Raw genomic sequence first — 24,346 nt, forward strand, 5'->3', positions numbered from 1 at the left:
CTCACATACTGTTGCAATTAAGTGGATGGCTGCCATTTAATGGCAAATAATTGCCCGTTATTTTAAAACAACCACCGTTGTTTTGAAATAACAGCAATTATTTGCCATTAAATGAGGACCATCTGCTTAATTTTAACAGTGTGTGAGCATAGACTTTCTGTGTTTTCACTCCACTCCTGTTTTTTGTTGCAAAATACTGAGCATAAATACAGTGTGGGAACATAGCCTAAGTTTAAACTAAAAGATGCCTTTACACGATAATTCATTGGATTTGGTGATTTCTGAACAAGTCAACATTAGGGCATGTTCACATGCTGCAGATTCATTACAGGTATGCCTAATTTACTTCAATGGGGAATTCAAAACCTGCAGCAAATCTACAACACATTTGCACAATGCGAACAAACCCTGAGGGTATGTTCACACTGAGGAATTTGCTCGGAGAAGTTCCATGCGGATTCTATTGCTCACGTCCTCGTGCATTTCTGCCCATCCCATAGATTCTATTCTATGGTGGGTGGATTCCGCCGTCCGTCCATAGGACCTGTTTGTTCTGTGGACAGATGGCTGAATCCGCCCGACCATAGAATGGAGTCTATCGCACGGGCGAGGGGGTGAGCTGCAAAATCTGTGGCAGATGATCCGCCTGCATTCCTCAGTGTGAACGTACTCTTAGGGCATTTTTAGATGGCAGGATGTGCCCACAAACAAGAACTCTTTCGGGCCCTGAACACAAGTCTTGCACCACTGGTGGTCTATCAGAACAGTTATAAAGGAACACTGTCCTCCCTGCCCTCGCCCACAGTATGTTCTTCCTGCCATTTCTTCCTTGTGTGTTTTTGGCATTAGCCGTGATCATCCACATACAGTGCCTCAGAATATGTTGTCGCTTTAGGAGTCTTCACACACACAGCTTTTTTTTTATCAGTTTTTTCAGCAGTTTTTCTAGCCCAAAGGGCGCGTTCACACTACGGAATCCGCACGGATCACCTTCGTCGGATTCCAAGGGCGCTGTCCCATAGGCTTCAATCTATGTTCAGGCAGATTCCGCACTCCGCCCAAAGAACTGACAAGTCAATTCTTTTTGGGTCGGATCACGGATTCTGCCTGAATAGAATGGAGCCTATGTTACAGGCGGATCTTTAAGTAGGAGTGTGCACGGAATCCACTGGAGGTTATCCGTGCCGATTCCGTGGTGTGAACGCGCCCTCAGCCAGAGGTGGATTAAAAAAAAATGGGAATATTGTAAAGGAAGGACTTACTGTATACTACTACTACTCCATGATGGATCGGCTCAAAAACTGAATGAACTACCACAAAAAAGTTGTGCGAGAAACCCCCCTTATTAGATCAGATCGAGTCAATCGAAGCTCTGTGTATGGAAACAAGGAGAACATTCTATACATTACAGTCCATTATAGTCCTTGGTCTAGCTCTTGTATCCCTATTTACACACATAGGAGATTAAGCAACGCTGCCTGCTGTGCGCTCTCATGGTGCCTTGACTCATGCTGTGAGGAACAGAGTGGCTGGAAGCACAGGCCTCCTCCCTCACTAGGTGTGTCCTGTAGCCCTGAGCTAAGTGACGTCAGCCATACCTGAGCCAGGCAGCTAGGCAGGAAGGGGAGAGCAGTCATTAGCACAGGAATCAAAGGGAAGAGGAGGAGGAGGGTCGAAGGCAAAAGGGGGTCATATCCAGGGGCTTCTCACTGCTTTCCCCATTGTCAGTCATTCATCCATTGCCTGCACATTGCTAATAGCCAGGGATAATCTGTGTGGAGCCAGGTGGAGGTAAGACACAGCTTCTCCATTATGTTGCTGCATTTCCTGGTTGCATATTTGTGGTTTGCTGGGATCGCTCCTGTGTTAACTGATCAGCTGCCATTTTGCTGTTTTAGTTTAACTTTGGAACATTCTGCTGTCAGGATCTTCTATTGGTTATCGATATAACGTTTTGTTACTTAAAACAATTCACGTGAGTTTTTTTTTTTTTTTTTCTATAATAATTAGTATTATAGTCATGCGAAACTCCATACAACGCCAGGTTTGTTTATTGTGTTGAGGCAAATATTTTGACTTTTTTTCATAATTTGTTTTGATCTTCTTTATCCCTTTAAGGGGTTTCTGTCGTTCATACTGTCCCGTGACCGGGAAAATACAACCATAAAGTTTAGTATTGTGTAATAAAGCGGAGTTTTGTGCACATTGTAAAACCAATCGGCTCACACCCCTCTGTGTTTTCACTGGCCAGTCATAGGTTCTTTCCATTTCACTTCGCATGTGTGCGTAGAGATACTTGAAGAAACAAATACTGTGACGTTTAGATTCACTTTGTACCGTGTTGGTATTTGATCTTGTCAGGTTTTTTTTCTGGTCTATTTAAAGTGCTGCATATGAGATGTGACCATAGTATTGAGGTACTGCTGCTCGTAGCATAGCGGCTTTGCTGTTTGTCTCTTTTCTGTTAGTTTTTATTTATTATGGCACCGTTAACTTGTTAGTTTTGATCCAATTTGTGCCCATTTTCCTTACTATTGATTTTCCCTACCCTGTTTTATGAGTCTTTGGGCCTCACACCTGGTAGCTGTTGTATCATTCTATTTACCTGACACATCACTATGGCTGTGTTCTCACGTTGCAGTTTATACTTCGTCATGATGTAAACATGCAGCGTTCTGATTTAAAATACCGACAGACTTGCAACATTGAATTGGTGATTAGTGTATTTTCTAATGGTCATTTTACACGGAGCAATAATTCGCTCTGTCGATCTTTTAACGATTTTGAAGCGACAATTTGGTTTTTATGCTGATCAGCATTTAGACGAAGAGAGAAATCGGTTAAAAAAAAAAATGTTTTTACGATTGCTTTAAGATCGCTTAAGGCCATCCAACACACTAGGGTGAATTTTTGAAAGACTGTTTAGACGAAGCGATCTGCGAATTATCAGCGAGCGACCAGCGATGATTTGAGAACACGTTGAAAGAAAGACTAAGATGGACGATTTCTCGCTCATCGCATGATCGTTCACTGTGTTTACATGAGCAGATAGTTGCTCAAATGCCATAGTTATTGTGAAGATTTAAATAATTGCACAGTTTAAGCGGGCCATAAAGGTGCGTTCACACAGACAGATTTATCTGACAGATTTTTAATACCAAAGCCAGGAATGGACTATAAATGGAGAACAAGTCATAAAGGAAAGACTGAGATTTCTCCTCTTCTCAGATCCATTCCTGACTCTGGCTTCAATAATCTGTCAAATAATCTGTCTGTGTAAACACACCCTTAAGCAGTTCTACTATCCACAGCTACACAGCAACTGCTAGCCATAAGCTTGACATCCCCCCATAATTGTGCCAGGCCCCTGGACTTTGCGCTGCTTATCCATACATACGTTTTTTTCCAAGATCATTGACGTCCTGGAGAAACCATGAGCGTGGCATCAGTTTTTGCGGATCTACAAGATGGATAGGAGGGTAATAATAGGCCACGGGATGAAGCCTGACTAGGACTTGCTAGGCAATGCTTCAGTAGAAAATAGACGGGACAAGGATGGTGTTTGTCATCCCTTAAAAGTGGACCCATTGACTTCTATTGGAGTTTCCATTATGCACAAACTGACCGTGGTGCAGGTTCTACTTTTTTGCAGAACAGATCAGTTTTCAAAACGGATGTGTGGATGACCACATTGAAATCAGTGTGTCCTTTTTCTGTCCGTGAATCAGGATCCAGATTCATGGACAGAAAAAACTGATGTGTGGATGAGCCCTAAAGCTGCGAGGGGCATCTGCAGACTATTACCACCATGTATAACAGTGGCCTTAGGCTGGCCTCACACAAGTATATTCCAGCCACGTATACGCATCCTTATTATGGACACAAATAGAGGCCTGACTGCGGGTCTGATGACAGGTGTCAGTTTGTGTCATCAAAAGCACAGTCAGGCCAGGACTTTCATCCATCCAGACAGATGCATATATGAGCTGAAATATACTATGTGCATTGCGGTCACTGCAAGTGGCTGAACTGATGCCCCCATGCAGTCATCAATAGCAATGTTACTATGGCTATTGGGGACTGCTGTGTGGGAATAAGACCTTAGGCCCTGTTCACACATTAGTAATTCTGTCCGTAAATTGTGAACCAGGAAATACGGACAGGATTTGGATATATATCTGTCTCTGTTCGCGTTTGCACTGATCCACTGATTGATATGGGTGAATCATGGCCATTTCATGAATCTGGAGCAACAACGGATGTGTAAAAGGGTCCATTCAAATCAATAGGTACTATACAGTCTGCAATAAGGTATCTGTAACTTCAGACAGTATAAGGCTATGTTCACACACCATCAAAATGACAGCCATTTTTATTAGACAGCTGTCATTTACTGACAAATAACAACCCTTATTTTAAAGCAACGGCCGTTAGCCTATGTTTCAAATTCATATAATATGGCCATGTTCACACACTGTCAAAATGATGCTCAAAATATTATAGAAATAACAGCTGTTATTTGCCATTAAATGATGGCTGTCCAGTAAAAACTGCCATCATTTTGATGGTGTGTGAACATAGGGGGAGATTTATCAAAATTGGTGTAAAGTGAAACTGGCTCAGTTGCCCCTAGCAACCAATCAGATTCCACCTTTCATTCCTTACAGACTCTTTGGAAAATGAAAGGTGGAATCTGATTGGTTGCTAGGGGCAACTGAGGCAGTTTCACTTTACACCATGTTTGATAAATCTCCCCCATTGCCTATACAGTAATACCTCGGTTCCCCAACACCTTGATGTTCGAACACTTCAGTATTTGAACAAAATTTCCTCCTGAAGTTTTGTTCAGTACTTGAATATTGTTCGCTATCCAGACAAAATCAGGGAAGATAACTGTAGATAACAAATAGTTCAGTTGTCAGTTATATGAGGTGTTCGGGAACACCAAGGTTACAGGAGCGGGGATTCCTGTCATAATGACAGAAATCCCCGCTATAAACGGTTGTGTTCCCCACAGTGGAGGCAGAGAGAGAGAGGCAGGAGCAGGCGGCTGTTTGAACTTGCCACGCTGCCCTTTTCCTGGCCATAAGGAACACCTCCTCTGGCCTTCCCCAGCTCCGTGGACACTTCTCCAGGTCGGCAGATGGGTGTCGGCAACTAGGACAGGCTGGAGGAGCTGTTTCCTGTGGCAGGGAGAAGCAGCAGCAGCCCAGAGAGATCCATGAGGGGATTAGGTAAGTCCTGGGTGGCGGCGGGTGGCCTTACTTTAGTGGATGTAAAAGAAAAAAAGATACAGCTCATTAATAGTTGACTCTCTGCAGCAAAGCAAATGGCATAGGAAGGGGGCTCAAACTTCAGGGCGTTGGTCATGCGCCGTGTGCAAGACTTTAGCAGAGGAGGAAGGTGTGTGAAGTCGGCACTCCAGGACGTAAACTATTAAAATTTAACTTTTATTCGTGCATGTTAAAAACTGGTGGTATGCATAGCAGGACCTACGCGTTTCGCACTACTGCGCTTAATCATGGTCATGCATGCATTAAATTTTAATAGTTTACGTCCTGGAGTGCCGACTTCACACACCTTCCTCCTCTGCTAAAGTCTTACTTTAGTGGGGTGCCCTAGTTTAGAGTAGGGGGTGCCTTACTCTTGGGGGGATGCCTTACTTTAGGTTAGAGGCTAGAGTAGGTGGGATGTCTTATTTAAGGAGGGTGTCTTATTTTCAGGGAAACACGGTATAACCTCTCATCATGCTTAACATAGAACAAGCTTGTTAACAGCATTAAGCATTTCCACAGCCTTAAAGGGGTACTCTGGTGATTTATTTTTTTTTTTTTTCTTCTTCTTCTATTTTCAAATCAACTGGGGTCAGAAAATTTACATACATTTGAAAATTACTTCTATTTAAAAACCTCTAGTCTTCCAGTACTTATCAGCCACTGTATGTCCTGCAGGAAGTGGTATATTATTCCAGTCTGACACAGTGCTCTCTGCTGCCACCTCTGTCCATGTCAGGAACTGTCCAGAGCAGCAGCAAATCCCTATAGAAAACCAATCCTGCTCTGGACAGTTCCTGACATAGACAGAGGTGACAGCAGAGAGCACTGTGTCTGACTGAAAAGAATACACCATTTCCTGCAGTACATACAGCAGCTGATAAGTACTTGGAGACTGGATATTTTTAAATAGAAGAGATATACAGATCTGTATAAATTTCTAAAACCAGTTGATTGGAAAAAATAATTTCGCCAGAGTACCCCTTTAAACCTGCTTACTGCTCATGTCTTATTTTCACTTTCACGATCAGCGGCTCAGACGGGAGATAGATCAGAGGAATTTTTGCAACACCTGTTATGTTAATAAAGTGTGTTCTGTGAGATAATGTGCTATTACTATGTTTACACATGGAATGATATGTGGCCATATCATAGTTTACACTGGGGCAAGTACATAGTGACGTCTTTCTCGTAGCATATTGTTACCCCGCTTATTGTCTGCATTTTTCCATGTCCTGCGCTGACCAGATATAACAACAACATAAAAAGGGTCACTGCAATTAGATAGGATTTCCTACTAGCTGTATGTGGTGTAGACATATTGGGTGATGTCCCACTTCTCTTTTTCAGGTTTCTATCACCAGCATTAGAATTTTCCTATAATTTCAATTTTAGAAAATTGGTCAGGATCTATATACATTTCCTGTTATTTATTGGAGATTTAGGGCTATTGAAGTGCAACTTTACATAGAGTTAATTGCTGGTTGCCTTCCATCCAGCAGTTGAAAACATCAAAGGACATTGGGGATGCACTTCTCAGCCTTTCATGTCTTCTATAGAGCTTAAGCATTCTGTTACCTGCACTTTATACCTAGCTTTTCACAAGTCACATGCCCCTGTTACCAGCTACAGTGCTACCTACAGTGTCGGACTGGGGTATCTGGGGCCCACCAGAGGAACCATTGAGAAACGACATGTCAGTCAATGTTAGTGCAGGTTCTAAATCTGGGGGCCCACCGGTGGATTCTCCGGTACTCCGGTGGGTCAGTCCGACACTGGCTACCTGATCACATCATTCAATCTGTTGGTTTGGTTTTATTTTTTAATGAACGCCTTTTAAATTGGCGATAAATTAGCTTAAGTTCACATCTTATTTTTGGTCTATGTTGACAGTATACGGTGGCATACCTGCAAAACGCAAACTAGACTAAACATAGTTTACCAGTGACTACATTCAGTATTTTTAACTTGTACTATTATTGTGTAAGGTTTTTGGTAAACAGTCGCTAGTAGGCTATATTCAGTCCATTAAAGTAAGGAAATGCCATGGTAGGTGTTAGAATACTTTATTGCTGACATCCTGCCTTAGGCTGCATTCACACGTCCGTGATATGCGGTCCGTAAGCTACCTGTATATCATAGACTGAACTCTTGAACATTTTTATTATGATGCCGGGAGCTCCGCAACAGCTAAAGTTCTTTGCTGCTGGACTGACACGGCTCCATTGGTCACCATTTGAAGGAGCGGGCCAGCTCGGCGCGGTGGGGGTGGTGCTGGTGCTGTGCTCCTAACGGTGCTCCAGACCGAGGATTACACTGCTAACAGCACTAAGGAGGAAGGTAGGACACATACATTCCTCCTCGGCCCCCTGTGCACAATAGGGACATATCAGCAGGTTAGTTTAATCTAACCTGCTGATAGTTCCCCTTTAATTTCCTTCATCCACTGGATATTCCATAAATGCCTGATAGGTGTGAATCCACACCTCTGTGACCCGAACCTACTGGGACAGAGGGGGCCCCACAACTCTTGTTGTTTGATTCGGGCCAGATGCTCTCCCCATGCAAGACAATAGGGTGGTGACAGCCTCTTCACTGAAGTCAACAAAAGTTCCTTTTGTGACACACAGTTTCCTTGAACTTCAACTTGACCAGGTCTGGTTGACACAATGGAGCTGCACATATCTATTTGCTTGTAACCCATTGTGTTCAAAAGGGGCTTATCCCAATATGTAAAGACACAACTTATAGCAAACATCCACTCTACAGGAATATCCGTGGCAACTAACAGTTCATTTTATATATGCGGTGTACAGCCGTTGGGTATATGCGGTGTACAGCCGTTGGGTATATGCGGTGTACAGCCGTTGGGTATATGTGGTGTACAGCCGTTTGTATTGCTGATAATAATGCTCATGACCAGATTGTGACTCTGAAGTGACACAGAAGAATGTGTGCCAGGTATTTGATAGCTTGGTGTTTTAGACCTGTCTGATGGGTTAAAGTCATCTAATTGATGTTCTGGAATCCATGACCCAGCTAAATATTTATTCAGTGACTAGTATGATAGGCAGCAGTAAATTATGGAGCTACAATAGCTAAAGCAGAACTCATCAGGACGAGACAAACCTTATCTCCTATAATCTCGTCTTCGTTGACCTTGATTGTTCTGCTGGAGGAATTCAGACTTAGCAGACAGTAAACAGAAGGCTCGCTTCTCACCAAACATCTTACTATTGGTTTCTTTATTACAGAATATGGCCCTGCACCCTCGTCGTGTTCGTCTAAAGCCGTGGCTGGTGGCCCAGGTGGACAGCGGGATGTATCCTGGTCTTATATGGTTAGACAGGGAGGCCAAGAGATTTCAAATCCCGTGGAAGCATGCAACACGTCACAGTCCTCAGCATGAAGAGGAGAACACTATCTTCAAGGTAAGGAACATTCCTAATAGCAATGACCTGCTGGATATGGGTGGAGCTGGATATGGGTGGAGCTATCATGATTGACAAGCACCATATAGGATAGTCTGCATACACTTCATGCTATGTAAACAAACTTAAAGGGGTTATCCATTGCTACAAAAACATGGCCACGTTCTTCCAAAGACAGCCCCACGCTTGTCTCCAGTTTGGTTGGGGTTTTGCTGCTCAGTTCCATTGAAGTGAATGGAGCTTAATTGCAAACCGCAGCTGAACTCGAGACAAGAGTTGTGTTGTCTCTGAAAGAAAGTGGCCATGTTTTTTTTTAGCACTGGATAACCCCTTTAAATTGAGGAATAAGGAATGAGCAGCGGTTTTCTGTTTACAGCATCACAAGTCACCAGCAGTGATGTTTCATCTGGGACTGTCACCTGGATTTGTTTTACTGAGAGTCAGATACTGGAACATGTTCTCTCTCTCTCTTTTTTTTTTTTTTTTTTTTTTTTTTTTATTACATTATCAGCCAATTTGTCTGATTTGTTTTAACAAATTTAGTGGCATTCTCTGTGGCAACATAACACAATGGACATCTCTTAAACCTATTCTTTGTGTAGGACATCCTTGTAGACACCCTTGATGTTCAGTATCGTCTTTGACCTGTGTACAGGGAGGGGAGAGCAGAAATGTCATTGTCTTTGCTTTCTACCTATTGCTATAATGCTGTACATTATAAGTCTCAGCTTAAAAGGCAACTCCAGCGATTTTTTTTTTTTTTTTTTTTTTTTTTTTTTTTTTTTTTTTTTTTTCAAATCAACTGGTGTCAGAAAATTCCAGAGATTTGTAATTTACTTCTATTAAAAAATCTCAAGTCTTCCAGTATTTATCAGCTTCTGGATGTCCTACATATCTATGTCTATGGCATAAAACAGCTGATAAGTACTGGAAGACTTTAGATTTTTTTAATAGAAGTAAATTACAAATCTCACACCAGTTTAGTTGAAAGAAGGAAAACATTGCTGGAGTTGCCCTTTAAGGTGCTATTACATTGGTCAATTATCTGATCAATTGGGTGGAATTAGACAGAAATTGTCCTGTGTAATGGTGCATTTACACAGGCAGATTTATCTGACAGATTTTTAAAGCCAAAGGCAGGAACAGACCATAAACACGGAATGGGTTATAAAGAAAAAACTGAGATTTTTCTTCTTTTCAAATCCATTCCTGGCTTTGGCTTCCAATATCTGTCAGATAAATCTCTCTGTGTAAACGCACCATAATGAATAACAATCAGTCGAAGAACCAATCATCAGCTGATCATTGTCTTACAACTGGTAAAAAAAAAAATCATCTCACCATGCATCGCACCATGTAATAGAAGGTGAATGGGCAGCGGCTAATGAAAGTATATAGAAAATAATAAAATTATTACTTGCCTCTTTACGCTCCCCAGTGTCCTCCTGCCTTTTCCTTGCTCACCACAGCTGCCGCTGAAGCTTCTGAAGCCATCTCTGAAGTTGTGATACTGTCCCGTCTCAGCCATTGGCTGGCTGAGCAGCCTGTGACTGCACCGAAAGATCCAGAACCTTTAGCGGTGGCTGTGGTGAGCGGGGGGAAATCCGCGAGGACACCGGGGAGCATCGAGAGCTATTATTTTCTATGTACGCAGGAAGGTCTGCAGGGACATTGCTAGCAACATTGCTCCACGATCATTGAGCCATTTAAGGGTGCGTTTACACAGAAAGATTTATCTGTCAGATTTTGGAAGCCAAAGCCAGGAATGGATTTGAAAAGATGATAGATCCCAGTCTTTCCTTTATAACCTGATCCCTGTTTATAGTCTGTTCCTAGTATTGGCTTCAAAGATCTGTCAGATAAATCTGTGTGTGTAAACGCACCATAATAGGCTCGGTGGTAATTGTTAAAATGTAAGTGCATCCAATACTTGTACAGTGGTGCCTTGGATTACAAGCATAATTTATTCCGGGACCGTGCTTGTAATCCAAATCAACTCTTAAACTAAAGCAAATTTTCCCTCTAGAAATCATTGAAATGCAGACAATTGGTTCAACACCCCAAAAACAATGATTTTTTTTAATTCTGAATAACATGTAGAACAGATAAAACAATGAGAAACATCTAAATATGTGATATTTATAAGTTACTGTACAGTATAGCAACAAGCATGTGGAGTATATTGTATAGTAAGAGCATAAACCTGAAAAAACTGCAGCAGTTTGTAGGTACAAAATGGAGATTCAGTTCCCCACAATGCAGTAGTGTAGTACAACAGGCTAGAATAGAGAAGCAGGGCTGCTGTCAGAGGGCTGTGTGGTCACATGACAGCAATGGAAAAGGGGTGTGGCTTACAGAGACTACAGGGAGCATGAAGGAATGAGCGGGGAATATTTCGGCACATACATGCAGCACACTCTGTCTGGGGAGAGACGGGTTACAGCTATGGAGAGATTACCTCCACAGTCCTGCCCCCTGAAGTGGATCTGCAATGATTTAGAAGATGGAGACTTCCTGGGTCGGAGTACAGGGTTGTAGACCACCCTATGCAGACCATGACCCTCCCCCTGTGGTGGGTGCGCGTGTCTCCGCCCGTGTCATAGACTCCATTCAATGCACGGGCGGATTCCGCCCTCCGTCCAAAGACAGTACAGTAATGTTTGATCAGTGTCGTTACCTGGCTTAAAACAATGTAATCTGAATCAAACCTGACAAGTTGATCATTTTATCTGTAGGTCTGTTCAAGTGGCCATACGCTTTTACTAACTCACAGACAAATTGACGGCCATCGGTTATCTCTCCTGTCCTCTCTATACACAGGGTCGCTGTTGGGAAGGCCCCATTACACAAAGCAATTATCAGCCTTACTTGGCCAATTACCAGCCATTCAGGTTGATAATTGCTTCGTGTAATATCACATGTTGAAATGCAATGATCAGCCAACTTACATAATGTTGGCCGATCGTTGTCTTCTAACATGCTAAAAGATCCCGATCATGTCAGTGGCGGTCTGCTGCTCATTGCTCCGTGTAATAGCAGACTGCCGCTGACTTCAATGTGGAGTAAACCGCTGGGGAGGTAGATGTTAGCGGTACCCGGGCTGCCACTCTTAGATGTTATGGCCACGGTATTGGCACAAGGGTGCAGGGCTAGACCACGGAAACTTGAGCAAGCGGGACCCCAGCACAACTCTTCGTTGCCCTTAGTCAAGACACCAATAACTAGACCAATGCCAGGGTTCAGAAACAACAGGAGTTGTACGTTTATTAACACGGTGGTTGTCAATAACAACAGTCTCTCTGGATGCAACCAATGATAGGCAAACTTGGATATAACTGAGCAAATGGGTGATGTTGCAACAGGCCGTTGTGTGATAGTGTCACTTTGGGTGAGAGGAATCTTAACGGAGGATGAGGGTAGTAGTTCCCTGAGAATGATGCTGGGTGGAATGATACTGAAGAGAATACTTGCTGTGGAGGATAAGAAGAAGATAGCGACTGGGTAACGGCACCCAGATCTTGAATAGGAGGGAGAATCTTGAGGATGAGACTGGTCAGGACTGGACCAGAGTATGTCTCTGAGGTAGTTGAGAGGATCACACTAAGTTGCGGCCTTGCTGAGGAGCAGCAGAGAACACGTCCTTCCCTCTTGAAGGTAGAGGGAGAACAACCCACTAGAAGGGGAGTGACTAACTGACCCCAGCCAAAAGCTCAACGGCTATTGGGGTTACTATGGCAGCCGGGGAAAGTCACGTGACACTAGGCCGTTTGCATCACCACACCATGTGACATGGACCCATATCCAAATCAATATACATAAGAGAATATGAGGAACACAGAGAATAATACCAAATTTGAACACTGGGGGGGCGCAACATAAGCTGAGCTCTTTGCAGTGGCCATTAACCCTTTCAAGTACTATAATATATAGAACCTTTCCTGTACTGGGACACTGCATATGCACCACCCAAACAATCAAAGGGTCATTCAGGCTGCTGCTTCCTGCCGCCCCTCCTGCTGCTCTCTACTCACCTGAAGAGCACTGGCACAAGCAGGGCATGTAGGGTGAGTGCTGGACAGACAGGTCGGTGCTTGCTTCCCCCAGATTATCGCTCCATGTAATATGGCCTTAACATAGGCCAATGATAACACACTGATGGGGATTCCTGGCATTCTGTGCATTCCACTGCCTCTTCTTCTAGGCAGTTTTGTACTAAGTATTGTGGCAGCAGAGAGCTGCAATACCAGAAATATCTGCTATGTCTCATCTGATCTGATACTGGTCTGGTATCGATGGCCTGTCATAAGGCTAGCCTATCTATATCAGACTCCTTTAATGTCCTATAGCTATATCAGATCAGATTATTATATTTTAGTCACAGATTTATTACTTTTTTACAGGCCTGGGCTGTGGAGACAGGCAAATATCACGAAGGAGCGGATGATCCAGATCCAGCCAAGTGGAAGGCCCAACTGCGCTGTGCGCTTAACAAGAGTCGGGAGTTCAAACTCATGTATGATGGCACAAAAGAAGTTCCCATGAATCCAGTAAAAATCTATGAGGTCTGCGACATACCTCAGTCTCAGGGATCCATCATTAACCCAGGTGAGAATAAAAGAAAAAGTGTGTATGTATGTATGTATGTGTATATACTTGGTAAACGCTATATCCCCATTTGTCTGCTCTAATTATAAATTCAATGAAAATAAACCGAACATTTCATGATCAGCGTTAGAGGAAGGAGGTTGTACTCCCATCCCACCAAGGGCAACATCTGCAAAGAGTTTGTAGGTTCTCTCCATCTTTATGTGGGTTTTGTCTGTGTACTTCAGTTTTCTCCAACACCCAAAACATACAGATAGGCAATTTTAAACAGTGATTCCCCTAATGGGGACAGGGACCAAACTATGTAAATTGCTGGGGAATCAGTTGGCACTATACAAATAAGGCATAATAATTATTATTATTATTATTTATGCCATCTGACTTCTGTTTGCTAAGGCCTATACTTTAGAGATTTTGGATGACTTCCTTTTTTTTTTACACTGACCAGCATGACATGCCAACTGAAAACAAATCCGCCATGTTGGATTTTATTTTTTTTTTGCTATTGGGTGCAGTTTTTGGAAAGTTGTTCATGCTAAACAATAGATCTTTCATTCATTAACCAAAGACCAGGTTAAGGCAGAGAAAATGGTGGATTTATTGTTTTAACTTATGGTCACAGACCAATTAGACCATGTCGGTCAACAGAAATTACTCATGTATTTCCGGCTTTAAACAAATAAAGAAGCAAAGCTGGCAAATGTTTGGTGAACCAGGATGAAGCTACTAGATGTATTTAGGCTTATAGGGGTTATCTAGAGACAGAAAAAAACTAGGTATACTCTCCTACCTCAGCCCCCTGCAGCTCTGGCTACTTCCTACTTCCAAGACAAGCTCTTTGCTGATGACCCACAAGGCCAATCACTTAATGTGGTGGCATCCCCATCACTCTGAGCGGTCATCACTGCAGTGAACGGCTCATCTAGGTAGTAGGCGGAGCTGCAGGGGAACAAATGACCCCACAAAGGGTGCCCCACAAAACTTAGGTAAGTGGGTGTTTGGTTTTCTTAAACTTCTGGTTGCCCCAAATAACAGTGATTTTTTTTATTTTTTTTTTTTTTTTTTATGTCTCTAGATAACCAGGGGTTGAACAGTGCAAATTTCACCTTGATGAGTGATGTCTGTTGCCATCTCTGATGTGTGGTTGTTTTATTACAGGTTCAACTGGATCCTCGCCATGGGATGATGATGAATATGACGAGGAAGATATAAACCAGTCTCAGCTTCATGTCCCAATCCAAGAGCCATTCAATGGATTAACTATTAATGGTAAACATTCATATCAGTTCCCCCACCACCACCACCACCTCATATAGACTATGTTCACACACTGTCAAAATGATGGCCACCATTTAACAGCAAATAGCAACCATTATTTTAAAATAACGGCCGTTATTTGCAGTTGAATGATGGCCATCCAAAGAACACCGCTTTCATATTCACAGTGTATGAACTTAACCAAATAATTTATAATATATGTTGTAGGCCAGTGGCGTAACTACCATAGACACAGACCACGTGACTGCTACAGGGCCCGTCCAGCTGGGGGAGCCTGGGCCCCCCCCAGTGAAGCAAGGTCTGCCTTCATGGTTGCTGCAGCTCCCTGCCCTTCCAGTCTCTTTAATGGCTGAAGGCGGCATTGCACCCTCAGCCACAAAAGCCCCCAACCCCATGATGCACAAGGACCCAGCAGCTGGTGCAGTCCCTTGTCTTTCCATTCTCCCAGCTCCCCAGCACGTCGTTGATGTCAGGTCCTTGCAGGATTCCCCTGTACAGTTTCTTGCTATGGTGCCCCATGAATCCTAGCTAGGCCCCTGTTGTAGGCTTTGTCCCCATAGTAAGCTGCATGTGTGTGTGGGAGGGTTGAACGCAGGGGCGGTCTTGGCATTTCTGGGGCCCAAAGCGAAGTTATGTCTGGGCCCCCCCCCCCTCGACACGCACTCCACAACAATAGACCGCTGTGTGCTGCCCCCAGTAGAATATACCCCTTGTGCGCAGCCACCAGTAGCATATACCCCTTGTGCGCAGCCACCAGTAGTATATACCCCTTGTGTGCTTCCCCTCAGTAGTATACACCCCTTGTGTGCTTCCCCAGTAGTGTATAGACGCCTGTGTGTTCCCCTAGTTACATATAGCCCCCCCGTGTGCTCCCCCAAAAGTATATAGACCCCCTGTGTGCTGCCCCCAGTTGCATATACCCCCTGTGTGCTCCCCTGTGTGCTCCCTCAGTGGTATATAGCCCCCGTGTGTGCTCCCCCACTTGGATATAGACCTCCTGTGTACTCCCCCACTTGGACATAGACCCCTGTGTGCTCCTCCAGTAGTATAAAAAACCCCTGTGTGGTTCCCCCAGTAGTATATAGACCCCCTGTGTGCTCCACCAGTATTATATAGATCCCTGTGTGCTCCCCCAGTAGTATATAGACCACTATGTGCTCCTCCAGCAGTATATACTTGGATATAGACCTCCTGTGTGCTCCCCCAGTTGTATATAGACCCCATTCTGCTGCCCCAAGTAGTAAATAGACCCCCTGTGTGCTGACCCAAGTAGTATATAGACCCCTCTGTGAAGCCCCAGTAGTCTATAGCCCCCCTGTGTGCTCCCCCAGTTATATATAGCCCCCCTGTGTCTTGCCCATTATATAGCCCCACTGTGTGCTCCCCCCATTTATATAGACCCCCGCTGTGTGCTCCCCCAGTTACACAGGCCCCTGTGTGCTCCCCCTCCCATATAGTATATAACAAAATAAAACAAACACTTATACTCACCTGGATCCGGGCGTCTTCTCTTCACTCTTGTGGCCGCAAGGGTTTTCCCTGCGGTCACAAGAGGCCGCACTCCCCTTCTCCTGGTGCCAATGCTCCAGTGATGCCACTGCAGCACCGGCACCACAAGGACAGAGCGGCCACTTGTGACCGCAGGTAAAAGACTTCCTGCGGCCACAAGAGTGACTGACAGGAAGGGAGCCAATGGCTCCCGCCCTGTCAGTGCTGCTGCTACATGTAACTGTGAGCACTCATTACGAGTGCTCATAGTTACAGTTCAGATCACAGCAGCGAGCGGGCAGCGGCCCTGTCTAGTAGTCTTGAGCACAAGAGAAGAGTGGGGCGTGGGGGCCCCCCTGGATGTTGGGGGCCCCAAGCGATCGCTTGGGGTGCTTGGTGCCAAAGACTGCTACTGGTTGAATGTAATGACTTTCTGTCTGCTGACAGCTATCCTATGAGTTTCACCAGCTTTAAGGATACTTTTCTTGACTATGTATATCCATGTGTCATGGAAATTTTCATGCAAAAATTCAGTTTTGTTTTGAGGTGAAAGCAAGTGCACCGATGAAAGTTGGAGGCAAGTCACTGTTGTAAATGCAATAGAATTATAACACAATTCACACCAAAATGACTCCACATTTATTAGTACATAGAAACTAAATACTGTTTGCACCCATATTGTCAATCCTCTGGATCCCCCAGGGTTGTTCTTAACTGGCACGTGATATTATGCAGTGATCCTTCAGGTTACAATATTTTCAACATATAATAGTCCTTTCTGGACCATCTTAACTTAAGACTACAATCAACATACAATTATAAAGACAGTCCGGATGTGCCACACATGTGAACATCTAGATGATCGACCAATAAAATCAACCAATATACTGGTAAAACCCCAGTATTAGTGAAGTATATGCAGTGATTGGCTGTCTAGTATCTCCTCCCTACAGTATAGTGTGATACTACATGTCCTGTACTGCTGTGTGTGTCTAGTATCTCCTCTACAGTATAGTGTGATACTACATGTCCTGTACTGCTGTGTGTGTCTAGTATCTCCTCTGCAGTATAGTGTGATACTACATGTCCTCTACTGCTATGTGTTTCTAGTTACCTCTATCTGCAGTATAGTGTGATACATGTCCTGTACTGCTGTGTGTCTAGTATTTCCTCTCTACAGTATAGTGTGATACTACATGTCCTGTACTGCTGTGTGTTTCTAGTATCTCCTCTCTACAGTACAGTTTGATACTACATGTCCTGTACTGCTGTGTGTGTGTCTAGTATCTCCTCTCTATAGTAGAATGTGATACTACATGTCCTGTTCTTCTGTGTGTGTCTAGTATCTCCTTTCTACTGTATAGTGTGATAATACATGTCCTGTATTGCTGTGTGTGTCTAGTATCTCCTTTCTACTGTATAGTGTGATACTACATGTCCTGTACTACTTTGTGTTTCTAGTTACCCCTATCTGCAGTATAGTGTGATACGAGACACACACAGCAGTACAGGACATGTAGTATCACACTATATACTGTAGAGAGGAGATACGAGACACACACAGCAGTACAGGACATGTATCTCCTCTCTACAGTTCTGTGTGATACTACATGTCCTGTACTGCTGTGTGTGTCTAGTATCTCCCTTACAGTATAGTGTGATACTACATATCCTGTACTGCTCTTTACCTGGGCCAGGATGAGCTGCTCCTTTGGGCACCATGTGAGGGTGGCTTAATTTTAGTTTTCTGGGACCCTGTGAACATAACCCTGAAAAAACAGTTACATAGTTAATAAGGTTGAAAAAAAAGACAAGAGTCCATAAAGTTCTACCTATAACCCTACTGTGTTGACCCAGAGGATGGCAAAAACCCTTATGAGGCATCCAGGCCTCCCTTGAACTTATTTTGTGAATCAGCCATGACACCATACATAGAAAGTAATTTACAGCTTCCACACGCTCTTACTGGTTGTTGTATGTAAGGACTAGAACCAATTAATATTGTAACTTGAGGGACTACTGTATGTGTATGTGTAATATAGTATTACTTGTGGGTGCATTTGCGATTATTTTGTCTTTTGAGGTAGTTTATGTAACTAATTCACTTTCAGTAGGAGAATATGTAAGGCTCTGTAAAGCCTTACACTAAATCTTTTGTTCCTTGTGGTCATAAAGCTTTAGCAATGTTGTCCAGCCTGTCTGTCAAGGTTTAGGAACTATGTTACAAGTACATGTCCTGTATTTGCCTCCAATGAACTGGGAGTTGGAATCTTTTATGCGTAGGTTATTGTTTCTTTGTAAAAGTTAGTTAGGTTTAGATGGCCGGTATGTGATCAGACAGTCGTAGGTATGCCAACAACATATAGACTCTTCTAAAGTAGGTATAAAGTCCAACCTACCAGGGGATGGATTTCTTGCATGGACTTGTAGGCGTGGGAACACCAAAGGAAACAAAGGAAGTCCTGCAATTTATTGTAAACCACAAAACCAAATACAGGAAAAAAAATCTTGGCGCATTTCGAGCTAATTATAGCTCTTGCTCATAAGTATAACATACAAGCCGACACCGAACTCAAATAGGGAGGGATGGCGGGAGCAGCCCATACTCGCAACCTCCTACAATGACATAGGTGACTAACTAAGAACAACATGATAGTAGGAAACCTAAAACCAAAGTGTTACACCATGTCATACTGTGAACATGCCATGTGAACAACTAGATGCAATGATACATCAATAGATAGATAGATAGATAGATAGATAGATATATATATATATATATATATATATATATATATATATATATATATATATATATATATAATTGATATTGGTCCAAAGGTAGGTGGACAGTATGTGTAATAGGGTTATAAAGGAGATTTATAAAACATGGTGTAAAGTGAGACTGGCTCAGTTTCCCCTAGCAACCAATCAGATTCCACTTTTCATTCCTCACAGACTCTTTGTAAAATGAAAGGTGGAATCTGGTTGCTAGGGGCAACTGAGCCACCATGTTTGATAACTCTCCCTCTTCATAACCCTATTACACATACTGTCCACCTACTTTTGGACCAACGTGTGTGTGTGTGTGTGTGTGTATAATATATATATATATATATATATATATATATATATATATATATATATATATATATATATATACTATTGCATAGTATACAAGAGCAGAATGGAACTTTGGTGTAATACAAAGTGTGTAGAACACAATAATAAATCAAGGCTCTTTTATAAAGCCCATTAGGGACTCTAATACCAAGAGACGTTCTGTCTCTTTATTTAAACAATTAATATCATTGGTCCCCTTCTTGTATAGGCATAGGCACTCCCATTCAGAAAAATGAGAGAGGCTTCTGAGCATGCTCAGTGACCTTTTTATAGAGGTCATTCTATGGGGGGATGCTGAGTTGTAAACAGCAGCTGCTATTGTGAAAGGAAAGAAAGTCTCCACTTAGTTTTAGTGGCCAGAATGGACACTGCAAGATTTAGGATAATATTAAAACGTAGATAGTAACATGAAAAATTTGAAAAAAAAAACATCTCCAAAAATGCTTTAAAAATATGCATGACGTACTTTGCAGTGGTGTCTATAGGCGCACATGAAAATAAAAACACATTGTTATACTGTAGATGGAAAGAAGTTTCCTGTAAAGTACATGTACTCAATCACCTTGATTCTGGCTATACGTGGGTGATAAGAGGTTGGCAAAATAAGTTTTGACTAAAGCCCCTGTTACACAGGGCGATGGAGAGGAGCAAGCGAGTTGGTCTTCGGTCACCGCTTGCTGCTGCCGCCGCTATTACATGCGTCGGCAGTGAGCAGTTGAGAGCCGGGGGGGAGTTGCGGGAGGGCTGCCCAGGTAATTGCTAGATTGTCTGGGCGGCCCATACAAGATAACGGCGGTCTGTTGCCGCCACTCCTATTCAACGACTGCAGATCGCTGCTATCCTGGTCATTTGTCTTTTAATATGTTAAAAGACAAACAACAGCAACAATCAGCCGACATCGTTCATGTCGGCTGATTGTTGTCTTCTATTACACAAGACGATTATCAGCTGTAACAGCCGAATACGACCAATAATCATTTAGTGTAATAGGGCCTTAAGCTTTGGATATGACTAAATGTATTCTTAATGCCCTTGAGCAGGTTTATTTGATATATGTATCTAAATGGTGAAAAATAAACTTAATTTTTCAGATTCCCCTATGGCCCCTGCCAGCATTGGAAGTTGTACGCCAGAGCCAAATTGGCCCAAATCGGAGCCACAAGATATGGAGGTCCCACAGACCCCAGTAGCAATGGAATTTTTTAACACTCCCGAGATGTGGATTAGCTCTTTGCCAAGTAAGTAAACATTGTTATAGTGTTTGCATTCTTTAATTTTATTAACTAAATTTTTGATGATGCAGGGAACTAGCATTGTGATATCCTGATGTTGAAGTTTCTTTCTTTTACAGTGACAGATTTAGAAATCCAGTTTTTGTACAGAGGGAAAGAGATGGGCCAGACAGTGAATGTTAGTAACCCTCAAGGCTGCCGACTATTCTATGGAGATCTGGGTCCAATGCCCAATCAGGAAGAGCTCTTTGGTCCCATAAGTCTTGAGCAGGTTCGGTTCCCTGGTCCAGATCAAATAGTCAATGAGCGGCAGAAACTGTACACCAGCCGCCTCCTAGATGTCATGGACAGAGGCCTTATCTTAGAAGTGAGCGGACATGCCATCTATGCCGTAAGACTATGCCAGTGCAAGGTATACTGGACCGGACCCTGCTCTCCTAGTCCGAATGCTCCGAATTTGATCGAAAGACAGAAGAGAGTTAAACTTTTCTGTTTGGAGACATTTTTAAGTGGTAAGTTTTATTTATTCATTTTAGTGTATGTGTGTATACTGTTTGTAAGTATGTATATAGAGATAATAAATATAGATAGATATAATATTTCTATGGAGATTATCTATTTATTATTATTTTGTTTTTGTTTTTTTTACATAATAGTCACAATCCTGTGTGACTTCTAGTTATTCTTGCAAAACGGGTGACACCCACTAATTTATTATTTTATTTATCTGAAACAGAACTCATTACACATCAGAGAGGAGGTGGAGCTAAGCAGCCGCCTTATGAAATCAACTTGTGTTTTGGAGAGGAATGGCCTGACGGTAAACCAAAGGAGCGCAAACTCATCATTGTTCAGGTGAGTTGTATTCTGCTGAGTAGAACTTCAAAAAACATCGCTTTACAGATTGCCACAGTACTCTTAGTACTTTACTACTATGGCTGGTTCTTTAGGGGCCTATTCCACGTAGCGATAATCGGCTGAATCGGCCCGATCGCTCCGTGGAATAGAGAGAACGATCAGCCGATGATTGTGTCATCAGCTGATCGTTCATTTAGGTTCAAACCTAAAATCATCAGTCGCCACCCGCGCATTGCTACGTGGAATAGCGGGCGCAGCGGGCGACCGACTATTTCAAAACATCATACATTACCTGTCCAGGCGCAGGTCTTCTCCTTCACCCGGTCCTGCGCCGCAACAGCTTCGGAGCGGCCTGTCTGAACTGACAGACCGCTCAGCCAATCACTGACAGGGACCGACTCAGCCAGTGATTGGCTGAGTGGTCTGTCAGTTCAGACAGGCGACTCCGAAGCTGCTGCGGCGCAGGACTGGGAGAAGAAGACCTACAGCCCGGACAGGTAATGTATGAAACAAGAGCTGCATGGACATCGATAACAATGTCCTTCCAGCCCTTGCTAAACGATTGTCAGGCCGTGGAATAGGCCCAGTAAACGTTTGTTTACATAGTTGATCGTGTGGATTTATTTGATCGTGTGGATTTGAAATGTGTGGATTTATATTTCAGCTGAAATTTTTCTTTTGTTGTCTGGGGGACTTGGCACCTTTTTGTTTACAATCGCACATGAGGAAATATTATATGAATGGGACAGCATGTAACATTGCTTTGGTTTACTTTTCTTCATGGATTGACTGACCGGGCAGATAACATAGAGTAACATAATGCAGGAATTTTAAAAAAATTATTATACGCAACAAAAAATTCTAACAAATGATCAAAAATGCTCATAATATACTAACAGGTTATAGTAATGATATTTAAATATGTACAAGAGAAGTGAGAAATGGAATATTTTCTGTGTGATTTCTCGTTGTATGTGTATATATAATATATACAATGTGTGTGTGTAATGTGCTGTACAAATAAATATTATAATTTTTATAAACTGTAATAATAATAATGATATTATAAAAATTGTATTTCTTTATTTTATATAGATTATTCCAGTGGTGGCCCGGATGATCCTTGAGATGTTTTCTGGAGATGTTACTCGCTCCTTTGAAAGTGGAAGTGTCCGTTTGCAGATTTCTGTTCCTGATATCAAAGACAACATTGTCGCCCATCTCAAGCAGCTTTACCGCCTTCTGCAGAACCACCAGGGTCCCGAAGGCTGGCCAGTTATGCACCCCAACATGCAACAACCAAATCTCCAACAAGCAACTTTGCAGGCATCAAATCTGCAGGCACCAAACCTTCATATGGCTCAGGCACTGCAAGCTCAGTGATATCATGTGGAAACTTGTTGGACCTTGAGGAGTGTCTGAGGAGAATGAATCTTCTCCTTCGTGGCTGGACTATCGGGACATAAAGTTCTCTGTTGCCTAAATATATACTTTATCAGTCATTCTAGCCCTGGAGAAGATACGAGAGTCTGTATATAAATGCGGCCACATGGCGTATTGTTTCCTTGTGCACAAGTCACTTACAGTACTTATCCAATCTTTATAATAGTACCTACTCTTATAGCTAAATTTTTTTATTTTATTTTATTTTTTCTTGTAAATGTTTTAATTCTCCTGATAATAAGCGTCAGAATATAATATACCTTGCAAGAAGTGCCTCGAGAAAGCTGGAATTTCTATGGCATAAGCAGCAATAATCGCAGATTTAGCAGCCATGTAGTAGTCAATACTTATTTATTATTTTAAGGTGTCAGACGCCATTATAACCTTTGACTGACTATTTTGTGAAATCTAAAATAAAACAAATGCTTTGTCATCACGTTCGCTGCTGTCAGTACAAGCTTGGCTGCATAATAGGCTTTTGTACAAAATTGCTTTCAAAAATACTACTCCTTTTTATTCTTTTATTTTGTAAAAAGTAAATTTTCTTATTGATAACTCAGATGTGTTATTTTTTATTTTTCTTCTTGCTGCCTCATTTGGTACAAACAATAATTGAAAGTCGTATTGGGTGACAGCTAGGGATGAAAAATTTACAGTAATAGTTAAAAGAATCAATTCGCTAGGCTTGACGGTCGGCTTCTCAGCCGGCTGCCTTTGGACTCCATGCCACTCCGTACTGCACTGCTTTAGGTGCCTGAAAAATCTGGATCCAGTCCCAAGAAACTGGGAGAAGTTTCCCAGGACTGGATCCAGCTTTTCCAGACACCCAGAGCGGAGCGGCTTAAAGGCCGACAAGCTGACTGCCAAGCCTAGCGGACCAATTGGCTCATCCCAATAGACAACACACTTCATTACTACTTGTGTTTACATATTCTATGGGTCTATAATCTATGATTTTATTAATGGAGACTGCAAAGAAGATAAAAGGATATGATGGTTTATGAATTCTTGCTTGTAAACTATGGAAATATTGATGTTTTTGTTTTGTTTTTTTTTTCCTTACTTTTTTGTCTCTTCAAGACAGCATGGTTAGAAGAAGAGCGGGTATGATAGTGAATTAAGGCAGAAATTTGAGTACGATTTTATTTTATTAAATAAAAGGTTAAAGTGTAAGTATCATTGGTAAAGACTTCTGACATGTCATATCGGTGGGGGTCTGGGTGCTGAGACCCCCACCAATTGCTAGAATGAAGGGGCTCCATTCATTCCATAGGCTGCATTATAATTCAGTAGTCTGCAGTTATAGTGGAGATGAAGGGAAAATATGGCCAAAGGCTGTATTCATGTTTTCCAGGACTCCCTAGGGCTGCATCCAACTTCGTCAGCCACTGGTATTCAATACGGAGTGATCTGGCTCCAGTCGTGCTCCTCTCTAAAATAGACCAAACATAATCGCTAGTTGACTATGTTCAGCCTAATAAACTCAATGGATCTGTACAATGCAGAAAGAATGCATCCAGTATACCCCAAAAGTATTGTCGAATCACCGTTTGTAAAAAACTTTTTTTTTTTTTTAATAAGTTTAAAAAAAAAAAAAAAAAAAAAACAAGCTTGC

At 42.5% G+C, this 24,346-nt stretch overlaps 1 protein-coding gene across 1 annotated transcript; it reads left to right on the forward strand.

Annotated features, from left to right (window-relative positions):
* The first annotated feature begins 1,606 nt into the window (after nt 1-1,606).
* On the forward strand, nt 1,607-23,286 carry IRF6 (interferon regulatory factor 6). The gene is made up of 8 exons (XM_069944831.1): nt 1,607-1,791; nt 8,528-8,704; nt 13,105-13,309; nt 14,468-14,578; nt 20,290-20,436; nt 20,550-20,942; nt 21,167-21,285; nt 22,384-23,286. Exons 2-8 carry the CDS (start codon nt 8,531-8,533, stop codon nt 22,669-22,671), a joined length of 1,437 nt encoding a protein of 478 aa, XP_069800932.1. The 5' UTR covers nt 1,607-1,791; nt 8,528-8,530; the 3' UTR covers nt 22,672-23,286.
* Nucleotides 23,287-24,346: the final 1,060 nt, after the last annotated feature.

This window comes from Dendropsophus ebraccatus, chromosome 11, assembly GCF_027789765.1.
Source record: "Dendropsophus ebraccatus isolate aDenEbr1 chromosome 11, aDenEbr1.pat, whole genome shotgun sequence".
NCBI classification, from domain to species: Eukaryota; Metazoa; Chordata; class Amphibia; order Anura; family Hylidae; genus Dendropsophus; species Dendropsophus ebraccatus.